Here is a 24,278-nt window from a genome sequence, read left to right as displayed (position 1 = left end):
TAGTTTAGAATGGGATTATAACCCAGCTAACTCTCTAAATTTAAATATACATAACTTGGCACAAATGGCAAGTTAATTATATAATATTTAAAAAATTAAATGTTTTAAGAACTCCCCCTAACTAATTCTCTTTGTAAAAAATATTGAGTTTTTGACCGAACAAAATACTAATATTTAGATTTTTAACCCAGAAAAATAGAAATTTTGGACTTTTAACTAAAGAAATATAACTTTCTTTTTAATTTAAAAAAGTTTAAAATTTGGTCTTCGGCTCAATTTCTTGAATAAATAAAACCCCTCTTTAACTTGTTATAAATTCTTTGTATATAATTTAATTGTACTCTTGAACTAACAAGTTTGTAAACATGCCTTGACATTTTTTTAAGATCCGCTTGGTGTGATGCTTGAACTAGGTTGAAATTGAGTTTAGCAAACTCAAGAAGCCTAAGATTGAAGTTTGTTTCACTCTCATAATCATTTATAAACCATCTAGCTTCTGCTCTTTGCATTCTCCAATGCAATGGGATCTCTAAAGAATGCCTCACTTGATTGGCAAGGTTTAAAGGAAGTATCTTTCCTCCTTCAAGAAGATCTTTGAGATGTCTTGTCACCAAGACTCTGGTCTCCTCCAAGTTGTTTTCCCCATTGCAAACAAGGTGCACAGCTTCATATAGACTCAAAATTCCCTTGACATCCTTACTTACTGATTCATTTAAACCACCTTTTGCATTTATGAAACAACTAAAAACATCTGCAACTCATCAAAACAACTCCATGTTAGTTATTACAATCCTAATCTATGGTAAGAATAGTTTAGTTGAATAAAAAACAACATTACCCACAAGGGGCAATACACAAACTAGCTAGAAGGAATTTCGCTAGTACTTTTGTTGAATATCACAAAAGAAGTAAATAAACACTCGTATCATTTGAATTGTTGAAGTATATAGATTACTTCTTGTTAATTTTAGCTATTGGTATGAAATCCCTTTGTTACCTATCTTTTGTTAGTTTAAAAATGGACGCGGTTTTGGGGAATTAAAAAAAAATTCGAGGGACTAAAGACTTTGTCGACTATGATTGACTTATATAGAGAGCATATTTATTTTTTGCTCCAAAAATTAATTAACTTGTCTTTTGCCCAAAAAATTTCGAGGAAATAAAGACTTAGTCGACTATGATTGACTTAAAGAGCATATTTACCATTTCTAGAAAGTTAAAAAAGCACAGCTAAGACAATGATGGGAATGACTATAGTGATAATCTAACTTACCTTTGAATGGATATGGAAGCAGTGATTTGAATTGAAGAATATATGTGTGGCTCAAGTGACCAGTAAGATTTTTCCGTACTATTCACATATAAAAACAGTAAAAAAAAATATGATAATGATTATAGTAAGAAAATCAACTTACCTTTTAATGGATCAAGGCTGATAGGGGGACTTCCTAAGCATACTCTCTGGTGTACTCCCCTTCACAAGACAAGATCATTTTTGTCTTTTCACAATTTTTTTAGACTGAAAAGACCAAAATACTCGTGTCCTGGGAGGGGAGTACATCAGGGAGTATGCCCATGGAGTCCCCAACTCATTTTTGTTAATGGATATGATGGAAATGAATTGATTGAAGAATATGTGTGGCTCAAGTGAGGTATAAAAGTTTTCCGTACTACTTACGTATAAAAACATTGAAAGTTGGATTTTAGTTATTGAATATGTTAAGATTCGGTAGCCTTCTCGGTACTATTCTCACATTAAGTCCTTGTTTTTTAGTGGGAAGATTCAAATTCTGGTATCCTTAGTAGAGAGATACACATGTTACTACCCAACCATTGTTGTTTTTTTGGTGATGTAATTGCTAAGCTTGTGGTCATCACGCTCCAAACCAATTGACAATGTGGAGAGAGGACCTATACATTTTATAATTGACTAAGATATCACCCTCTTTTTCATATGAAACTATTCTCAGACGGCAAACCCTCACCTGTGGGATATTTTGAACCTAACACGTGGTTTTTTTTTTTTTCTAGTTGACGTGAAGTATTTGGCTTTTAAACCTATCATGTGTTAGTCTAGCTATTATATCATATTAAGTTTGTTGGTCATGTTATGTAATTGAAAACCTGTTGGCGGTGAGTTGAGAGCACGTCGATACCTAGAGAAACCTGAAATCCATACTGCCTGAGAAGCCTAAAACTGAGAGCAGTAGCATATAAATTATGTTTCATCCTGTTTTCCTCCTTATCTCTGTCACTGTATATCTTCTCGAGGGTTTTCATGATCTCTTCTTCAAAACAATATCCTATTCCCAGCCTCTGAATGGTATTGATGAGCTCAAGCTGAACTAATGGTGTCACTGCATTTTCAAGCATATCACACACCTCCTTCTTTCTTTTCTCCATTTTGTGCATGCTTTGCTCCCCCTACATATACAGAGTGAACATGTTAAGTGAATTTATGTGTGTGTGTGTATATATAAAGGTATCAAGCAAATGGGGTTGATGAAATCAGTCACCATGGAGTTGCTCTTAATTGATTCAACAAAATCATAGTCCCAAATTGTAGGTTGATACTGGTAGGTTCCTGGTCGCTGAAGATCTACTGTACTGCAGTTTACGATGATTGCCGAACGTTTTGTGGGAAATTTTACATGGGAGCTAATTTTGGGAGTTCGGTGTAAAGTGATTTTATTAATGCGCAACCTCGAGGAATACGAGGAGGAGAAGGAGGCTGAAGTAGCTAGGATATGAAGATAAAGAGCCATAACAAAGTTAAAGCTTTACAGGTAAAATTAATAGAAAGCCACTGTTGCGTTAGCAATTTGGTATTGAAGTACTCTTTATATAGGATTACAAATGGTATAAAAATAATACTCCTACCAAATCCAATAAATCTTTCTTTTTTTTTGCAATACTAACTCACTATTCATACGGAGAAATGCTATTTGGTCTGATAAAATGTGGCAGGAATAACACGACAAAATGGGGTGTGCAAATAAGGTGTTCTTCTTTTTTTTTGTTGAGATGTGCAAATAAGGTGTTGGATGGCAATTTGGACCACATTTGGTTGGCTGAAGTAGCATAGTTGGTTTTTTGATGAGATAAAGTAGCATTGTTGTTAATACTTATCCTCGTAAAACACCCAAATGTGGACAGAGAGAGTATAAAATGTAGAATACGCCCATGTTACAAATGTGGAGGAGTAGAGTATAAAATTGTAAAATACGCCCATGTTTTAAACACAAGTCACTTGCTTGTGTCTTAGCCTCTTAGGTAGGTGAGGCCGTGAGGGTAGGGACATCATAAGATGAATAGCAAACCTCTCAGTCTTTGTACTACTACACAGTACCTAAACATATGGTGTATAGGCACATTACGTGGATTTCATTTACCCATGTTGTTTTGGAGGTGTGACAAAACAAAAACATTTCGCAATACGAAAAATCTTTAGGTTGAAAACGATTTTGGCAGTAAATCTACGAAAACGGTACAAATGACATTAGAATCAATAAAAACATTAAGAGTAGTAGTTCTAGACAAAAAAAATCATTGAGAAAACGGTAAAAAAGATAGTGAGAAAAACATTGACGAGCGAAAACAAATGTAAAAGCAGTCTCATTTCAAAAATAAATAATAGTGAAATAATGATAATAGAGTATTAAATAGGGGGAAAGCAATTGATAGGACCAAACAAATAGTCTTATGAAACCTGTAACATTTAAAATGATGCGGATATGAACAAGACTGGAATATAAATATCAGTCCACCGGCCTTTGGTGCAACGGTTGTGTGAGAATAATCCCACATGGGAGAATGGGTTTCTAACAACCAAACATATAATGTCTAGATCCTCTCCACTTATTGCCAATTGATTTTGAGTTAGATGACCACAAACTTAACATGGTATCAGAGCTAGGCCAATACGTGATAGGCTTAAAAGTCACACGTGCTCCATGTCACCCAAACAGAATGAAAAATCACGTGTTAGGCTCAAAAGAACGTCACACGTGAGGGGGCGTGTGAGAATAGCCCACATGGAGAATGGATATCTAGCAACCAAACATATAATGTCTATGTCCTCTCCACTCATTGCCAATTGGTTTTGAGTTGGATGGCCACAAACTTAACAGGTTTGACACCCCTCTTAAGTCCATGAGGTCGTGGGATCGAACCTTGATGGAAGCAGTTTGCCATCAAAATTTATTCCATGTAATTTAGGCTATATGTGTAGTAAATAATGTAATAACTTGTCGGGCTTTAAGCCTCTTTCATGTTGTTGGACTTTAGGCTTCTTTCATTCATAATTCGAATTAGGCAGTTATGTGTTTATCACATCTTCACAATGTATCAATGCCTTGTGACGACTAACGTAGATCGTAGTCGTATTCTCAAAAAAAATACTTCATATAAATGTCATTTGTTTATTTTATGTTATCATTTTTTATAATTTTATACGTCAGAAACAACCACTAAGAAAAATATAGTGATTTGTTTGCCCTTGTCAATATTTTCTTGGCCCAATATGCCATCTCTTTTTCCGATTGGCCCCTCTAATATAAATCTAGCTACTTTCGTTGCCCAAATACCAAGATGGCTCATTTTCCATATTTTAATGACTCCTGAGGTAAGCGTGGGAATTTAGCCCGGGAGTCCGAAACCCGATCTGGAACACCCGGGTCCGAAGGGGAAACAAACTGCCCGCCCAGCCTGCTAGATTTTGGTAGGCGGGCTTGGGCTCCCGATAGAAAAGCTCTACACGAGCTACAAACCCGATCACTAATCCCGCTTCTTATAACCCGACATATATGAGACGTTAGATCACGATATATGATCCCAGCCGTTAGATTAAGGAGGCTACCCTTAGGGTTTTCCATAAAGAACTCCTAATTTTCAACCTAAATCTTCCTATTGCCCTGCCAACCGAGAGACAAGTTAGAGAGAGAGAGAGTGAGAGAAATATAAAGGTACAAAAACTATCATTCAGAATAGTGAAGAAGACAAATCATGAAGAACTCGACCATTGAATAACACTAACCTTCAACTATGATTTTTATAGATCTTTTTCTCTTCCCTATAAACAATTTCTCTGTTTTTATTTTTTATTCTCAGTAATATTTTATCTTCTTTATGGTCCACCCAGTACCCGGCCCGCCCGATGACCGTTATGTCCGTCATGAGTTGATTCCCATGGCGGGCTTTGTGCAATTGAATTTCTGCTTTTGCCCGGCCCGAGTCCCCCCGATAAATTAATTGTTCATTGATATTTAGTACCTGGAACGCCCGAGCTCAGACTAAGAGTACCCACAGGTACCGAGCCCGACCCGTTTCTCACACCTATCCTGAAACAAAGGTTACCTTTCCGGATTGCCTTTTGTATTTTTTTTTTCTTGGGTTAGTTCTGTTTTGGCCTTAATTTGTGACCAACTGACCATTTTAGCCTCCAATTGTGTCTGGTAGTTCATTTTGACCCCTAATTGTATCCGGCAGTTCGTTTTGGCCCCCAACATTTACAAAATATCTCGATTTTGCCCTTTTGACACTTTTGTAAATATCTTTTTATTTTACTTTAATTATGTTTCTCCTCCTCCATCGGTCATTTATTTATTTTTTTACTTTTCTCATATCTCTTATTTCTAATCACCATCTTCATCCACCATCATCTCAACCGTTTTCTTTAACAAAAAAATATAACCAAATAAGAAAAGGGTAAAAAATAATCCATCAACTCAGCCACTTCCTTTAACAAAAAGGAAAATTTATGCCAGAAGAAGAAGATACTTATGGTGTGTTTGGTTGTAGGATTCCCAAGCTATTTATAAGGGATACAAAATAAGAAGAAAAATAAAAATAAAAATAAAATAAAAAGCTATTTATAGAAATGTCACAAGGGCAAAATCGAGATGTTTGGCAAATGTTGCAGACCAAAACGAACTGTCGGACACAATTGCGGCCAAAACTAACTGTCGAACACTATTGAAGACCAAAACGACCTGTTGGTCATAAATTGGGAGACAGAACGAGATTACCCCTTTTTCGTTAATTTTGTCTTAGTCTCTTGTGCCTTCCCATCCTCACCTTAAGCATCATCATCCCCTTATAGGAAAAAAATCTTAACTCAAATCTGTCTTCAGCTATATTATCATCATTTTTATTTTTAAGCGAAAATGCTCTCTCATTTTATCCTACCACTAAATAAAACAAACAAAATCATGATGAATAACTTCAGTTTGTCATCCAAATTTTTCTAAACGCTTTTATTTATGTACTAGGGTATAGCCCGTGTTCGTAGGACACGGATTTTTCAATATTGATATTATGAGAGAGTAATAAAAGTAAATTAAAAATAATAGTTGTGATTAAATTAAGTTTGGAGAATAACAATCATGGAGATTTTATTGAGTTCTTTTAAAGAAAGAAGATGAAAGAGAGAAAGAATCGTGTGGAAGTTTTAAGATAGGAGAGAGAAAAATAGTTTGAGAATATATAGGAAGTGGGTAGTTATTTTAACTGTTAAATATTATAAAAGACTTTTGTAAGGAAAGGTCAAGATTTACTTAAGATATTTAAACGTTCGAGATTTATAGATAGAAGTTATGACATGACAAAAACCTATGTCATTTGTTATATAGATTCTTAAAATAGTGGTCCTCGTAGAGAAAGGGCAGTGTAAATTTTACAAAAAAGAATGGTGAAGATGATCAAGGTGGGGAGAGATTTGAGGAAAAAGCAACATTATTTTCCTCTAAGAAGATGAGTGTTAGCGGTCGAGACAGTGACGATGTTGGCAACTGTGGTTGTGGCTATGATGATAAACGTGGGAAAAAAGATATATTAGGGAATAAGTTTAATTAAAGAAAATATAAGAACTATTTAAAAAAAAAAATTATTTTGATGAGATATTTTATAAACAATGTGTTATAGGATGGTGCGGACCATTCTTCTGGCTTGCTAGTGATATTGTCCGCTTTGGCACACCTGGACCTCACGGTTTAAAAAGGTCTCACCACCAATGTGGGATTGCTTTACAACACACCCTCCCAAGACCACATCATAGTAGAGCGAATCGTGTTGATAACTTGTCATAGGATGGTGCGGATCAGCCTTCTGAGATGCTAGTGATACTGTCCGCTTTGACACAACTGGGCCTCACAGTTTTAAAAGGCCTCACTAGGGAATAGTGTTTAACCTCTTAAAAGGAGCAGCACACTCCTTCTCACCACCAATGTGGGATTGCTTTACAACACAATTTCCATTATGGTTAAAGGTAATGTATTTTTTGCAAGCTCGACTTGGTCAATTCTTTACGACCAAATTTAGTTAAAGACAATGTTACTTTTGAGGGTTATTTTCACCAACCCGCAAAAAGTCGTTGTTCGACAATCACCTGTTTGCGACTTTAACTAAATCTATACAAAGATATATATTCTTCTTCTTCTTCTTTTGCCGACAATCTCCTGTCGGCGACCTTAATTAAATATATATATATATATATATATATATATATATATATATATATCTTCCTCTGCGAAGAGCGGTCCTCCCCTTCGCCTGCAAAAGTTCAGAGACAGAATGAAGAAAAAGAGAGTTAAGGTCGTTTATAAGAGTCAACTTATTGCGACGACCTAACGGCAATTGACACTTTAGGTCAAAAATTGGCTGAGGCATTGCCTCTCCCTCCTCTCTTCCTCTATCTCTCTCATACTTCCCTTTCTTTCTCTCTCTCAGAACCCCAGCAGATCTCGAGTGTGGGATCAATCTTCTACTACTCATTGAGTTGAAGGTGACGAAGGAGAAAGCCCCTTCACCTTCTTCAACTCAGACAAGGGGCTTGTCCCCTTCATCTTCGTCTTCACAGCAGGGCATCACATCTGCTGCCCTACTGCAACCACTGGAAGTCTTTAAGATTCAGATTACTAGGACATGATTGAACTACTCGTTGACAGTCTTGTAAGTCCTTTTGAACTTGCGTTTCAGACTAAGCTTACCGTGTCACTTCATCAGTCAAGCCAGAACTTTATAAATACAAGAAAGAATTTGATAGCTATGGATGCTACATTATGTGGCCTTATCTTTAGGTTAAACGCAATTACATCCCTGAAGTTAACCTTAATTAACAAGTGTTTATAGAACATTATCCAAATTCAAGACATGTTTGGGTATCAGATATATCCAAAAAATTTGGGTTCAAATTTGGCTGTATCCACATTTGCTACATTAACCATAGTTTGCAGACGTACCCAAATGACCAACAACCATTAGCATCAAAAGACAACCACTAACATCAAAGGGAAATATCTAATGATTCGGACCAAAAGCATGGATTAGTTCCCAAGCAAAACTTCAACATATCCTCTCTTAAACTAACATTAAATGTCAACTTGAAAAACAGAACTTGTCTCTTAAATTAAAAGGGGAAACACCATATACTTTATATAAGACTTCTAAGCCTAATCAGCCTTAGAAGCAGATGCAGCAGCTTGACCACGGAGACGTCCAGTTCTTCTGGCAGCAATGAGACCAACCTTTTGTCCTGGAGGTGCATCACGTCGAACCGTACTGGCGTGACCGATATGTTGGTGGTTACCACCACCATGAGGATGCTCTACTGGATTCATAGCAACACCACGAACCTTGGGCCATGAGTTCCTCTTCACTCTGAACTTGTGATATGCGTTTCCAGCCTTCAACATAGGCTTCTCTGTTCTACCACCACCAGCTACCTGACCTATCATGGCACGGCACCCACTTGGTACAATCTTCTTAGATCCTGATGGAAGCTTAATCCTAAAGATATCACAATGTTGTTAGATTCAAATCAATTCCACGGACAGAGTCACGAAGTAACATAGTAATTTTGGGATCAAGGAGAGTATTACTGCATTTTGTTTTGCAGTTGCAAAAAAGAAAAGAAAATTACAACATAACTTGTTCATCATGAAGCATAAATCTTTTATTCTAGCAGTTCTTTTTAAAGTTACCAGTACTAATGCAATTTCTGAGTAGTGGGATCAGGAGACAATGAGACATACAGGGAGAGCTTAATATATATTTGTGGCATGCTCACTAAAACACGTCGAATTGTGTCATAATATTCTCCCTCTCTCATGGCACATTATAGATCATTTTAATATAAGATCACTTCATTATAAGATTAATACTGCTAGACAGCAACTATCATTGTTATAGGTAAGCACATCATACAATAATTCTTCACACACAAAGCAACCATCTTAGGCAGAAAGTTTTACCCTCACCCATATTTATAGTAAATCATACCCCATCAAGGAATATAAATAAAGAACATTAATGGTGTGTTTGGATGGCGGAATCATGAATCCGCCGATTCATGAGTCATTGGGATTCATGATTCCACGGATTCATGAATCCAAGTAATGTTTTTTGGCTTGTTTGGCAACTAAGAATCCTATGATTTATTATTATTTGAGTATTTTTAAACGTCTTTAGAAAAAATATGATTTTTGAAAAAAATAATTAGTTTGAAAAAAAATAATGATTTAGTAGAAGGAAATATTTTTTTGTTGATTTTAAGTTTGAAATTTAGGTTCATTAATCCAAAATCCTAGCAAATCCTAGGGGGTAGGGTGGGATTTTGGTCCAATACAAATTTTGGAATTAGGAATCCTTAGGATTCAAGAGTCCTAGGATTCTTGGTAGCCAAACAGACCAAGGATTCATGATTCCTACCAAATTCCACTTTTGATAGAAATCCTACTTAGGAATCCTGCAACCAAACACACCATAAATCTAAGATGCTATGGAAAATTACGAACTATGAAGTTGGTAAATTTCATTTCGTTCAGTATTTGCTTGAGAAAAGAGAATCCCAGTCTAGCTACTAAGTCTATAACACAAAGCTACAATACCGTTTCGGTCGAATTGTCTCGGATAAGCAAAAAACAACACAAGGAATAACGAAGGAGTCTGAAGTCTTGGAACAATATGCTGGTATAAAACCTCCTAGACGGGTTAAGTGGGTTGGTTATACACATAGATAATTAATCGTGCATCTAAAGGTGCAGTGAAAACTCAACTCCTAAAAATAAGTTGCATAGCAAGGTGCAGGTATGATTCTCCTACAACATTATCACCGAAATTATGTGCGAGGAAATGAAGTTCATCCATAGTTAAGAGATGTAAGTTTTCATAGAAATAGATAATCAAATTCATCAAAACAAATTGGATCAAAATAAGACAAGAAACAATCTCTAAATGAAAAACTATTCAGATTAACGAATTACTAAGTTATGACATGAAAATGAATTGAAAATCAAACTGATACCCAGATACCAAAAAGCATCAGACTACACATTTCATATCAAACACATTACTCAACAAGAAAAACATAACCACAATTATAAAGATCTGAACTAAAATTATACCTGGAGGTTCCATTATCAGGGTTATGACTGATAACAATAGCGTAATCACCAGAAGCCCTAGCTAAAACACCTCTATCACCAACATGATGTTCGACGTTACAGACAACAGCTCCTTCAGGGATTGATCTAAGTGGAAGAACATTACCAACCATGAGATTTGCCTTCTTTCCACAGTAAACAAATTGACCAGTATACATCCCTTCCGCCGCGACAAAGAGTTCTTTCTGGTGTTTGTATCGGAAAGGGTGACGGAAAGTGATCCGAGCTAGCGGCGCACCACGACCTGGATCGTGGATGATTTCAGTGATGACTCCCTTGAGGTATCCATTTCTCTCTCCAAAATCGAGACTGCGGAATCTGGCCGGACCTTTACGGTGGTGAGTATGTGACTTGAAGACTGATCCTGCTCCCTTACGTTGAGCTCGAATAACTCTACCCATCTCTCTCTCTCTCTCTTTTAGGGTTAGGGTTTTCCCTTTCTTCTTTTCTGGGGACGAAACGGCGGAGGAAGAAGAAGGGAAGTTTATATAGATTAGATTCCCTCCAGAAATGACCAGGTTGGTTTTGTTTATATCGATATTGCCATTTTAATTGGGCGATGGTGAAATGAACGGTGCGATTTTAAATGTTTCGTTCGAGTGCTTGAATCTAACGGCTATGTGAACCTTTAAACACTTGAATCTTCTGTTCACTCTGTAGAATAATTCAGATGGATAACCACTGATATGCTTATAGGCGCCCCTGGAAAAGCCATAGCCCAAACCTTAATTGCCATGGGTGACCCTAAAGATAAAACGTGGCGGGTCCATCCCATTCAGTAATCGGCTTGAGTCGTGTCGTTCCGTGCCGTGCCCAGACCACAAAGGTCTGGGCACAGAAACGGCCCATGGGAACGGCCCGGCCGTTCCCGTGGCGTTTCTGTGGCCGTTCCGTGGCGTTCCCGTAGTCGTTCCCGTGGCCGTTCCGTGGCGTTCCCGTAGTTGCTCCCGTGGCTCCGACCCATTCATAAATATTTTTTACTTGTAAAAGAAAGTAATAAAAGAAATATTACATTTTTTCAAGTAAAAAATTCTGATGTACTAAAACTTTAGAGTCTATGTCATATCTTTGTTTATTTTATTGGAAAGAGTTGTATAGACTCTCCACATTTACTTTATATTTTGTGGTTTAGTTGTGGGACTATCTTTACCACTTTATTTGTTTATTTTTTTGAAAATAAGTTTTAGTTTGTTTCAACAAAAAAAAATCTAAGTAAAAAAAAAAGTAAAACCTCTTTTGTACTACACCAATTACTAATAAATGGGGTGGGAGTGTACAACACCCTCAAAAGAGAGTGTTGTACACCCTAAGTAACTTTTTAAAATTGAAAAAATTAAAAGTGTTTTGAGGATGTTAGTACACCCTAGGTAATGCTTAAAAATTTAAATAGCTAAATCGGGTCGTTGCTAGCGTGTCGTTGTTGCCGTTTCCGTTCCGTGTCGTTCCGTGCCCACGGGTCGTGCCATGTACGATCCGTTTCGTGTCGTTCCTGCGTGTCTAATGGGTCGTGTTTATCGGGTCTGGGGCTCTAAAATCCTAGTCCCGACACGGCACGCCAGACCCGTGACGGGTCGACACGGCACGGAACGGACCATTCCGTGTCCTCAAATAAACGGGTCGTGCCGGTCCGTTTCCGTGTCGGCACGGCCCGTTGGCCACCACTAGCCACTACTGATGACAAAATTTGATTTCTTGAAATTAATCAGAATGATGATACTGCAATCTTGAATCCCGCTTTGCTCTTCTCAATCTGGGCAACGAAATCTGCAAAAACATTAAGAAATCTTTCTGACGTTTAAGACAGTTAGATTGTCCTTGCAGTTAAAGTATTGAATATTGAGTGAACTTTAGAGACTTACTCGTTGGATTCAGAGAGTTTGTTCGCTCGTTGTTATTGTGCCTTCTTCGAGACTAGGGGATTACCTTTTATAAGTTGCTTTGGTCGACTGCACAAAGGTCATTATGGTGATGCGGTTGAAATCCACCGTGTTGGATTGAAACTACTATTTTGTAGTATGAATATATTAGGCTTCCTCTTTGGGATTATCTTGTATAAATGGAAATTAGAGATTACCTTGTTCAAGGATAATTGATAGATTATGTTTCCGAGTTTGTAGATTCTTTAGAAGAAGATTCCTCTTTGCAAGACTCTTGAAGCACATGTTTAGGTATCTATATTACATGGTTTTTTTGAACAGATGATTCACGGTTGAATCTCGTTACTTAGTTTAGGATTAGGAAGAGAAGTTCTTTCCATTTGTATTTTTCCAGATTTGTTGAGTGAATTAGACATTCACGTCATCACTTATATTCACAAACTTGATTTCTCACTTTTGTCACAACTTAGTGAATATAACCGTAGTTCTTAGCTCAATGAAACCTTATTGACCAAACATTCTTATTGGTTAAATCTGGTTTCCGAGGTACTCCATAATTTCCCTCTTCTCACGTCATTATGACGTTATATCTTCAGGGGAATTTGGAGTTCTATATGCCATTTTATTTCTTTATAATTGGCTTTTCGGTTCCTTCTCGGGTCCCCCCCACATTTTAAGAGTATTTCCTCTTATTCGTCAATTTGGGTGGAATCTTATACTATTGCATATAGGGTACCGTTCAGATATGTGATAATATCTGCCCCCACAGTTCTAGGGTAACCATTGGATTCTCCTCTTTAATAAAACTATTTCCGTACACAATTTCTTTAGTGTAGTGTGTTTAGTTTTGTTCTATAACATGATGATTTATGATCATTAGAACCTTGAGATATAATACAAGGTGAGTTCCTCTTTTAACTCTTTCTTAAGTTATATGTCTTAATCATATATACTCCCTTGATAGATTTAATCTATCGCATGATCATCAAAGTTATCATTCCCTATTTTGTCCTTTATCGTCTCTAGATTTCGTTCATATTCTTGAATCGAAAATCTTACCAAGACCCTTGAATTTATTATTCGAGTCATGTCTAGACCGAATGATGTAATATTCAACTTTACGTCTTATCAACCTTAATTCTCTTGTCTATCCAAGAAGATTAGGTTACTATGAGGATTTATAAGGACTATTCTGTAATGATTAGGGACCTCCTTACAAAGACTTAAAGGATTTATTTATAATAACTCCTGATTTCGAGATCTTTCAGCCAAGGTCCTTCCGTTTAACACATCTGAGGATTCCTTGTAATTCTTAGACAGGCCTAAGGACCTTCTAGAGAATTATTTACCGCCTGAATATTTTATACGAAATAACTTACTTTCTCGAATTTTGCATTCTTCGACAACTTTGTATTCGAGAATGTTTCACGGAATTTTCATTATCTCAGACCGATGATTTCTTTCGAACAGTTCATCGTTTCGTAACTATTTGTAATATTCTGTCGTTGACCTTGTCTAACCGTTTTAGGTTTTGACATTTGTCTTGACATACTTTTCCGCTAACTTATGCGGTTGTCATCTTCGATTCGTCATCGAATTGAATTTTTAGGATCATGTTTGACATGTACGTCTTGAGTAAAATTCGAGTTTCGGAATTTAACTCCAAGCTCATTAATTTCTTTAATGACTTATTATTCACATGTCCTAATCTTTCGTGACAAATATTGGAGGACTCAATAATATACGCATAATTATTAATTTTATTAATAATAGGTGCCTTCTGCATTACATGGGTAACATTTATTTGAAATAACCCCCCACATTAGTGGCCCTTTCCAATATACATCATTTTCTTAAGTATGATAACGATATCTGACAGAAAGATTAGTCTGAACCCGTTCTCACTTAAAAGAGAACCAGAAATCTAGTTCTTTTGATTGTCTGGAGCATGGAGTACATCGGTCAAAGTCACCTCTATTTCGGAAGTGAATTTTAAGACGATCTTTCCCCTTCCTTTGACTTGGGTGATCGAGCCGTTTTCCTTGAATAAGGTCTCTCCTTCGGCTACCTCTGTATAGGAAGAGAATAGGCTTTTGTCACTACAAACGTGATGATTTGTCTTAGAATCGACCCACCATCTCTGGTTGTTAACCAGGTTATCTTCATGTGCCTCTGCACAGAGGTTCATCTTATGAAGTATATCAAACGCCTTTTCGAATTCAGTAATCATTAGACGGTGATTCTGATTTTCGGTGTCTTTTGCTAATGAAGCTTGGTTATCGGCTTTTTCCCCTTGACTGTCACATGTGGAGCGACAATCTTTGGCTAGGTGGCCTCGCTTTCTACATTTGTAGCATTCGACAGGCCTTTGCCTTTTCCTCGACTTGCCTCTGTTTTGAGATGGACCCTTCCGCTTCAGAGCGAAGTCAGTTCCTTTGAACATCTCTGGGTTTTCTACGTATGTGGTGTTAGGCTGAAGAACCCGTAGGGTTGTTCTTGTTCTTGCCATTTTTTCTGAAACACACAAAAAATAACCTAGATCAATATCTTATAACCAGAGAAATAATTTATATAAAATGTCTTAAGATTGTTGTTCTCTGGTTATTAATCGATAAGTCGATTTCTCTCTGTTTTGGCTTAATTTAGACAGAGTTTCCTTTCTCTAACTTATAGAGAGATAAACTAATAAGGAATAATGATTAATCAATATTCCTTCTTTCGGACTAACCGAGATAGGTGTTAATGTAGTCGAGGCAAGAATAAATTCTCTTTCCTTAAGACATTTTACACCCCCGTAACAGTACCAAACGTTAGGGTGAATGCCTTCGGGATACAACGACTAACCTTTCAGAATTTTAAGATGGTACTTCTATATTCTGAAAGCGAACGAACCTTTGTCAGTATTATGAGCTCTTTGACTAATGCGGACGATCTTCTAGATGCTTCGGAAATTCAAATTTCACTCGAGGCTTCTTTCTTCCTTTTCCAGATATTCTAGTCTAACCAGAACCTCTAGAAAATACTTCTTTAATTAGATATTCTAGGCTAACCAGAACCTCTAATTGTTAGAAGGGAAGAGAAGAAGAGAAGAGAATGAATTGATTGATATTCTAGACGACCTATGAAAAACTTCTTTCTTCCTTTTCTAGATATTCTAGTCTAACCAGAACTTCTAGAATTACTCCCTTAATTAGATATTCTAGACAAACCAGAACTTCTAATTGTTAGGAGAGAAGAGAAGAAGAGAAGATAATGAATTGATGAAAAATGAAGTGAGTTTGGTTGGTTTATATAGGAGTTGAATGGGTATATAGTGTCTGTTGGGTTAAAAGATGTATCCATTCGAAAGGGTGGACTAAACAGAAATAATAACTAAATATTGGAGTCGGTTGGGTCATGGGACGTCGGATCTGGGTGAAAATCTCGGGTGGAACGCCCACCGTCAGATCAATACCGAAATGTGCCCACAGATTTGGATGCGCGTGGTATTCGCTCAAACGACCCCTGATCTAACTTGTCCCGTTTGACGTTTCAGACCCTGACTTAACCGTTTTTTCCCCCAAACTTCAAACTCGAATTTCTCATTCATCCGAAATCGGATTCGAGAAATTCTTTGCTCTAAATTTAAGAGCTCGACGAGACGAACGCAATGGCGCGTTCGGTTTCTGAATTTGACGAGTCGGGTCGAGCCAAAATTGGCTCCGATTCCAACATAGACCTGTTACAACAGCCATATCTAGCCGAAAAGAAAAGCATCACATATCCTATCAATTTAAAAAGGATGCAGTTAAGATGAGTTATGTTGCACCATGTCTACCTCTAAATTCAATTTACTCCACCATCTCATCATTTAAACCCACCATCATAATGACTTAAGTATTTGAGCTACCATAAATTGGTACAGGATCAATATATAAGCAAATTCTTTTTCATTCTCACACTTTATTAACCACTCACATAAAATAAATGTGACAAGTTGGACATTCATGTGTTAAAAATGACGGTTTTAATTTTTTCGGATTATTCAAATTGGATGGAATTTGTATATATGATAATGACTTCTCAAATGAGCCATGTAAATCACTTTATTGTTGATAAAGTGATTGTCCAGGTTGTGGTAGTAAAGAGTAAGAAGCGTAGTACAAAGAAATAGGCTTATGTGGTTTAGAGACTAGAGGAAGATGGAGTTTGACTGTTTGAGAATAATATACAAATATTTCATCAAAATATTTGCTGACGACGTAGGAAACTGAAAAATGAACTGACCCTCCCACACTCACTATTTATTCATTCATTGTTTTCATTTTGAGATGCCTATAGCGGACCTATTAGTGTAATTACTGTCTTAGAAAAAAACAGTTGTTAAATTTTGAAACTAGATGTGAGCCGTTTCTTCACACCAAATTTAATTCTACCAACGCAGACAAGTTGTTCCTCTTCCATAATCCATAAACTCGGTAACCACAAGGAATCACTGTCTTGGTCATGGGCTGATTCGGGCCCACCCAAGATAATCTACGAAGTTTTGCCATTAACCTATTAAGTGTGACAAAGAGTGGTTCGGCTCTTTCATGCCTCAACATGATTCATGGAACTGACTGAAATAAACACATTCGAATAAAATTATGATACTCGTAGTACAACTTTTTATGTAGTATAAGAAAGTTATTTCAAAAGACCAATCCTAGAGTCATATTTATATGGGTACCCTCAAAAGCATTTTTATGTAGTAACTAGTAAGAAAGTTATTTCAAAAGACCAATCCCTATATCATCTTTCATAGCCAGACAGACCCTCAAAAGCATTTATGTAGTCCGTGTAAAACCACAATTTTTAAAATACTATTAGACCCAATATATGAGACATGGATTTGAATATTTCTAAGAAATATTATAAGAAAACACACAAAAATACCAAGTCGAGCCTTGGCCTTAAACGCTACACGCCTTGAGTGATAAATTTGATAATAGATTAGTAAGACTAAAAATCATTTTCTTCTATTTAATTCATTAACGATGTGTTTGGTTTCGCAGCTGTAACCCTTTTAATGCCAACTGGTTCTATCCATATACAATGATGTGGGGTCAAACACGCTCGATGCTAATAAGTGTGACAAGACCATCCTATGAATCATTTCTAACCTCTAAAATCTTCTTCTAGCTTCTTGTAAGTTATAACTAACCTTTCTTTCCAATTCATATGGACCCCTCTGCATTCAAGTCATACAATCATGGGTTCCTGTTAGGTTTGGTGGTCCTGCCGACTATTCCGACCATCACCCACTCAGTATCTTGATCATACAATAATAATATAAGAAAAATAATAAATACATAAAAGACATACAGTATGTGACTTTGGTAAATGTAGGAAGAAAAATAGTGTATGTACATAAAGATGAGATAAAAAGAAATTAGACGTAGTAGTATGCACGCTAAGATGTGTATTGTGCCGAAAACACCCTAAGGCGGCTTCCTGTAGAGGTACTCCCATGGGCAAAGGAGAAGTAAGAGAAAAATGGAGATAGTAATTTTGGACTTGAAATAATTAGTGAGCAAAAGAGAAATCCAACTGGCGACTTTAGTCATTTTAGACTTACGAAGAAAACTAAACGGGAGTCAAGAGATGACACAAACAATCCTCGAGGAATTTTGGTCTCTTCAGCTTAAGAAGTCAGCAAAATGGCATAAGGAGTCTTAGGAGCATTTTGTGTCTTTTGGCCAAAAGAGATAACAAAATGAGGAAAAAACTTTAGGGACAAAATCGGAAAAAAAGGAGACTACGTGTGTTTTTGCCCTTTTGAGAAAAAGATAATCAATAAGAGAACACGGGTCAAAATAGACTCAAAGTTATTGAAGTAGAAACAAACGAAACCAGAGAACTAAGGACAAAAAATTACGAGAAAATGAGGAAAGAAGATGGCAAAAAGCATCATGGTCAAAAGAAATAGAAAGAAAAGAGTTGCTAGGCTTCTTTTCATCATCTTCTTAAGGGATAAATGTATGACTTACATCGAGCACGACAATTTTTATCCATATAAGATTTTTGTTTGTCTATATATTGGTCACCTTTTATTGAGGTTAAAGGACACACGGATGTTTGGAAAAAGGTTATAACACTAGTTTACGATTCACGAACTTAAGTTACAACATTCCTTGAAAACACGTAACACCCTCGCTGGACCACACTCACAGTATCAGTTTATCTGTCTATAAATACTATACTTTCTCTATCTATAACTAATTCATCCAACCAAAAAACAATTCATTCACATTCTCACAACACACACACACCTGCCCACAAAATCAAGATTTCATAAAAGAAACTCTAAGATGGGTAGGTTTAGTTTACTATGCTTTATCTTAGTTGGGGTGTTCTTAATTCAACTAATAATGGCTAATGGATGTGAGTCTAATATACCCAAAGTTCCAAAATCTATGGAATCAAGAAAGAGTACTAGTACTGGTTTGGGTTTGGCAGATTCACCTTGTTCTTCAATGGAAGAAAATGATGAAGAAATTGCAGAAGCTCCAGAGATCAGAAGAATGGGAATGCATAATAAAAATCATCATCATTCATCAGATAAGTCAGTTGCAGGTGGAGGAGTGATTATTGGAGGTCTTGCTACTGCAATTTTTGGTGCTGTTTTTTGTTATATTAGAGTTACTAGAAGAAATACTAGTAATAGTTTAGATAACAAAATATGAAGTTTCTTCGATCTTGTTCAGATAATTAATGAGTAGTCATAACTGGATAAATATTAAGTTTGAGTCAATTTATAGGAAAATATAAGAAGAAATAGAGTTTGATACTTTTAATCCTGAGTTGGGTTTCGACTATTGATGTAAAACAGAAGTAAAGGTTTTTTTTTTTTTTTCTTTCCAGAGGAAATGTTGTGACTCAATCAACCAAAAAGAGATTTCATGCAAAACCCTCTTCCACTCAGACAAGCTTTTCTTAGGGGTTTCTGTGGTAGGATTTGATGATGTGGTGAAACTTTAAATTTGCCTCTTTTATTTCGTTTTTACGATTTTCTAGTTTTGGGAAAAGAGGTATTTACGAACAAATTTTGTAGCAAATGTGATAGAAGGAGTTTCTTTCGTATTGCCACGAGATCTTAGGTTATATTTTGGCTTTTGCTACAAACTTATTGCAGTTGTTTAAGTCAAGTGAGTATGTTGTTGGATGGTGCTTTGATAACCACATTAGCTTGCTATGACCACAAGTTTATGAAGAAAAATGAGACACGTTATAACAAACATTTTTCAAATATCAATGGTGTTATTATCCCACACAATGATCCACACCTTTCTACTCTCATGTTGAGTAGTCCAGATTAAATGTCTAAGAATATGGCAGTATGTGGTGTCACATCAACCATCACCACTATGTTCCAGTCAATCTAAATCACATTACTCGCTACCTCCTGTTCATAATTGTTTCGTTAAAAGAGTGCCCATATTGCAGATTATGACCTTTAGTACAACAAGTTCGACGCGAAAACTTTGAAGAGATAATGTCAGGCGAAAAGGTAAACAACGTCATTGTCACGGTGGTTAGTTACTTCATTTAATTCATTGGACCATCAAGAAAAAACCCTATCATGTTAACGAGGAAAAACTTAAAAACCATTGCTAGAATTCTTGGAACTCCTAATCTTTAGCTCATCGACGTAAAATTATATACGCTAGCTTAGCTCCTAATGAGGAAAACCCATTGCTAAAATTCTTTAGAACTCCCTCCTAATGAGGAAAAACCATTCCTAGGATTCTTGGAAGTATTGGAGCTTGGCAAGGTTCTAGGTAAAATAATATAAGCTAGCTTAGCTCATCCACAAGCCAATGAGCAAGTAAATGTAACCAGCTGAGCTATCACCTAGTACTTATAAACTAGATGCAAATAGAAAAGCGAAAATTAGGCAGACAAGCTCCTTGGTGTTCTCTGGGCTTACGAAACCACAATGCGATAAGAGACAAGTGAAACTCCCTACAAAATGGTATAGGGAATGGAATCAAGCTTGCTAGAAATAAACAGAACTAACTTGCGTGTCAAATCCTTCTATCGTGAGAGAAGTAAAGAAAAAAAAATCATAGAATATCTAGACCTGATAGAAGCAAGGAATGAAATGTCGGTTTCGGTGGAAATTTCGGTCCGACCAAAAGTGGAAACGTTTCATGGAACATTCGAGGTAGAGCTCAAAAATTTCCACCGAAATTTCGCCTACCAAAACATGGTGGCCAAATAATAAAAGAGTCAGCGAGAACTAAAGAACATTCGAGGTAGGAGACATCTAATAGAAGTATCAAAAACCAACAAAGAGAAGGTGCGATATTATAAGAACACTGAAAGGAGACAAATCACTGTAACTGAAGAAGACACATAAGCTCATGACATTCAATAAAGCCCATCTTATTTTTATGAGCAAACAAGAAAGCAGTAACTTCAAATTCTCTGAACAAGTAAAATAATGGAAGTATATAATGCCAGAATCCAGATAGTACTTATATCATATAATATAAGGTACACAAATCAAGCCACTCCCTTGAGCTTCTTCGCAATGCCGGCAATGTACTTCCCCTGGTGAAGAGCTTGCTCCAGTTCGAGTGCAGATGGTTGTCTCGAACCATCCCCGGCATAAGTTCCTGCACCATATGGGCTACCACCTTTCACCTGTTCCATCTCAAACATTCCAGCTCCAAATGTGTATCCAATTGGCACATAGATCAGTCCATGGTGTACCAATTGAGTAATTGCTGTTAACCTGTGGAGTACCCAAAACCGAATTAGGTCGAATTTGACAGAGAGTACATTTTCTTCTTAAGTTCATGTGAAAGTAGTTTGGTCAATAAGAAACTGTTTTTCCAAGAGGATATTAGATATTAGGAAGTAGCGAAAAGGATGCTTTAAAAGCTGCTCTATTTTGAAGATTATTATCACAAACGCAAGCTAAAAGTAGATTTACGACAATTTGAGCAATGCCAAACTAAGGCTTACGCAGTTGTTTCTTGCCCGCCGCCTTGAGAGCCGGTACTGTAAAAGATTCCAGCGGGCTTGCCTGCCAAAGATTGTGTTCTCCATAGACCACCTGTTGCATCCAGAAAAGCTTTGAATTGGGCTGCCATCATCCCGAATCTAGTTGGGAACCCGAAGATAAGTCCATCAGCCTCAGCAAGTTCATTTGGAGTAATAATCGGCACATCGCTCTTTGATGGTGCACTCATTTTTCCAAGAACTTCATCTGATAGTGTCTCGGGTACCTGTGACATGTAATTGAATCAGGTTAATCACTTTAAAGTAGAGAACTATAGACATATTGTCTTTCTGTGCTTCAAAAGTTCTTGCCCAATACCATTGCTATGAACTAGTAATGAAGTAGAGAATGTTTATACAGTCATATACCTGCCATAGTTTAGCTTCGACTCCTTCGACAGATGCAGCACCTTTCCTGACCTCTTCAGCAAGTTTCTCAACATGCCCGTACATGGAATAGTACCTGAATGATAATAGAAAGCATTATCACCATCACCCGTTTAGTAAAAAAAATATGTCAACATTTTATATGCAGTAGAAACACGATTGTTAGGTGCCCTGATAGCCTGATCTGAGTAGACTGTAGACACTATCTCAAGATCTCTAAATTCTCCACAGATATCATACTATATCTACTTAGAAGCTAACATTGGAAGAAGATAGCATAGTAACTTTGCAACAAGAACAAGCAATCTCAATTATTCTGACGAAGGAAAATGACATTCTCTTATTATAAGTGTAGGATAGAAAAAAATGTCAACACAACTAGACTAACAGGCACGAAGAATTAACATAGCATGGGACGGAATGGGCAGAAGACGACTGCTCACGTGAATGAAAAACTTAATGAAATATATAGTTATTACATCCAAAATATAGGTGAATGAATCAGTTGACATCTCTAAATTAGATGTCCATACCCAAAGCTTTAAAAAGTGGCCTAGTTGCCCCAAATCCAGATATATTTTTGGGATTTTCAGATAAGAATAGTCTCCTGTGAACCGAAAAACAAGCAGGTCATCCTGAACGCTCTAATTCTAATACTGAATGTTGATCCAATCTAAGCAGTGAAATGGATCACCCAAAGAACTACAATCTCTTAATTCAGTTTAATTAGTAGTTAGAAATTCCAGAGTTTGTGATCTCCACAAGTTACCCACTAGATCTGACTTATTAGTTTAGAACTTCTTGAAATGGATCACTTGCTGACTATCAAAATTAACATATAAAAGAAAATCTTTTGGCACTATAGTTCCAAAATAAGTTACCTTTACAAGGTTTTCGACGAAAGTAAATACAATAAAACAAATAGTTCTTTATCCAAGAAATGAAATTCTACCATCTAAAACCATATCAAGGATGTGGACAACAAGATCACTACACTAACACGGAAGAAGCATCCATCTACTTTCGGTAAGACATCAATTTTAGACAGATAGGTAGTAAGTTCTTCGAAGTAAATTCCGAAAATGGCAGCTTAGTGTTTCCAATGAAAAAACATAATTGCCACCCAAAACCCACTAAGTTGATAAGGACCTATAGGGCGAAAGGATCATGAAAGAGGATTTTTCGAAGTCATCTTTTCATACTCCTTTTCTTCTATTGTTTACTTTTAGAATGATATCTTACTTTTGCATCTTTCGTTCTCCATATTCTTTAGGTTGTAAAACACAAAAGAGAATTATTCCACAAAAGCTATGAATAAATCCCCCTTTCATGATTTTCAATTTTAGTTTACATATCAACAAACTCAAATCCCTATTGAGCCTAAAGAACTAAATATAGTGGAAAAGACTCAATAAATGAATTAGAGCAAGCAATCAACTCAACATAACCCTAATTATTAGGCAAAATTAAGTTATAAATCCAAACTTTATCGAATTTCACTAAAAACATTCAACAATTTCTGCTTAAGAAGAGTATTACAACAATCAATCTATAACAGCTAAAATTATTCAGAACTTAATAGTAAGAAAACCTAAAATCAGTTTCAGAAGATGAAACCAACAAGCAAAACCTAATTCAATCAACTTCAAATTGAACAGATCTAAGACAAAAAATTAGGTTTCTACATACAAAACTATAAATAATCAAAGATATAATTCTTACTGATCGTATAAAAAAATGATCGCAAATTGAACAGATCCAAAAATTCTTACAGAATCAAGTATGTTGATGGATCATAGAAATTGTTTAATTAGTTCCAATTAAAGAAAGAGAAAGTGAAATTTTCTAATTGAAATTACATAGGAGATAGAGAGAGAAAGTAAAGAGAGAGAGACATACACAATGTAAATCTTGGTAGCCATTGATGGAAGTAAGTTAGTTCTATCAGTTTCTGGTAATATCTGTTTGAGCTGATGGATTGATTGATTGAAGAGTGAACAAGTTTCTCTGATTTATATATCTTCTTCTTTCCAACCACTCTCCATTTTATTTTCAAAATAATTAACTTCGGTAATTATTGGGAAAGTTTGAGTCTAGCATTTAGGCCCCTGAATGTGACCAACTTCCCTATTCCCCCCTCCAACCTCACATAAAACAACTGATTAATGACCGGCTATAATCCCGACAGAATCCTGTCCAAGGCTTTCACTAAATTTTGTCCGACTATGTACACAAGTCAGGATTTGGTCGGGAGTGTGACCGAACATGACATTAACGATGCACAAAACTATTGTTGTTTTGTTAAGAAACTTATGCTTCCAGCACGATAAATGTTCACAATTTTAAATGTTTGTGAATATAATGTGTGTGTGTGTGTTTGAAGTTATTTTTAAGTTATAGAACGGTATGAAGATTCTTATAAAATTATAATAAAGAGTCGATATATATTCTCAAATGGTCTTCACGAATATTATTCTGTTATATTCTACTTTAAATTTGTAAGGGAACATCAATAATTTGTGTGATAAAATTTAAAATAAATTATTTT

General features: G+C 36.2%; 2 protein-coding genes, 1 long non-coding RNA gene and 1 pseudogene across 5 annotated transcripts in view; 1 reads left to right on the top strand and 3 right to left on the bottom strand.

Moving 5' to 3' along the window:
- Window positions 1-2,816, bottom strand: part of LOC147542232 (terpene synthase 10-like) — a 52,136-nt pseudogene extending 49,320 nt beyond the window's left edge. Inside the window, exons 1-2 of the transcript XR_015223762.1 lie at window positions 2,517-2,816; window positions 2,157-2,424 (exon numbers count right to left, since the gene is read on the bottom strand). The product of XR_015223762.1 is annotated as a terpene synthase 10-like (transcript). The remainder of the gene's footprint in view (window positions 1-2,156; window positions 2,425-2,516) is intronic.
- A 5,232-nt stretch (window positions 2,817-8,048) lies between these two features.
- Window positions 8,049-10,895, top strand: LOC147542231 (uncharacterized). The gene is made up of 3 exons (XR_015223763.1): window positions 8,049-9,036; window positions 9,135-9,311; window positions 9,799-10,895. It is a non-coding gene; the product is annotated as an uncharacterized LOC147542231 (long non-coding RNA).
- Window positions 8,277-10,905, bottom strand: LOC147542230 (large ribosomal subunit protein uL2z). Its single transcript, XM_086636546.1, has 2 exons — window positions 10,401-10,905; window positions 8,277-8,784 (listed from the first exon to the last, which is right to left on the bottom strand). Exons 1-2 carry the CDS (start codon window positions 10,838-10,840, stop codon window positions 8,448-8,450), a joined length of 777 nt encoding a protein of 258 aa, XP_086492672.1. The 5' UTR covers window positions 10,841-10,905; the 3' UTR covers window positions 8,277-8,447.
- A 9,708-nt stretch (window positions 10,906-20,613) lies between these two features.
- LOC147542229 (putative NAD(P)H dehydrogenase (quinone) FQR1-like 1) lies at window positions 20,614-23,886 on the bottom strand. 2 transcript variants are annotated; one of them, XM_086636540.1, is made up of 4 exons: window positions 23,630-23,886; window positions 21,713-21,806; window positions 21,308-21,570; window positions 20,614-21,074 (listed from the first exon to the last, which is right to left on the bottom strand). In XM_086636540.1, exons 1-4 carry the CDS (start codon window positions 23,650-23,652, stop codon window positions 20,843-20,845), a joined length of 612 nt encoding a protein of 203 aa, XP_086492666.1. In that variant the 5' UTR covers window positions 23,653-23,886; the 3' UTR covers window positions 20,614-20,842. The 2 variants fall into 2 exon arrangements, with proteins under 2 accessions (XP_086492666.1, XP_086492667.1); XM_086636541.1 differs by lacking the exon at window positions 23,630-23,886 and adding an exon at window positions 22,264-22,543.
- Window positions 23,887-24,278: the final 392 nt, after the last annotated feature.

The sequence above is a fragment of the Eschscholzia californica genome, unplaced genomic scaffold (assembly GCF_041429995.1).
Source record: "Eschscholzia californica isolate CP2 unplaced genomic scaffold, dmEscCali1.0.p SCAF_4, whole genome shotgun sequence".
Classification (NCBI taxonomy): Eukaryota; Viridiplantae; Streptophyta; class Magnoliopsida; order Ranunculales; family Papaveraceae; genus Eschscholzia; species Eschscholzia californica.
Note: the sequence above shows the minus strand (reverse complement) of the source record. Positions and strands in the feature narration are given on the sequence as shown.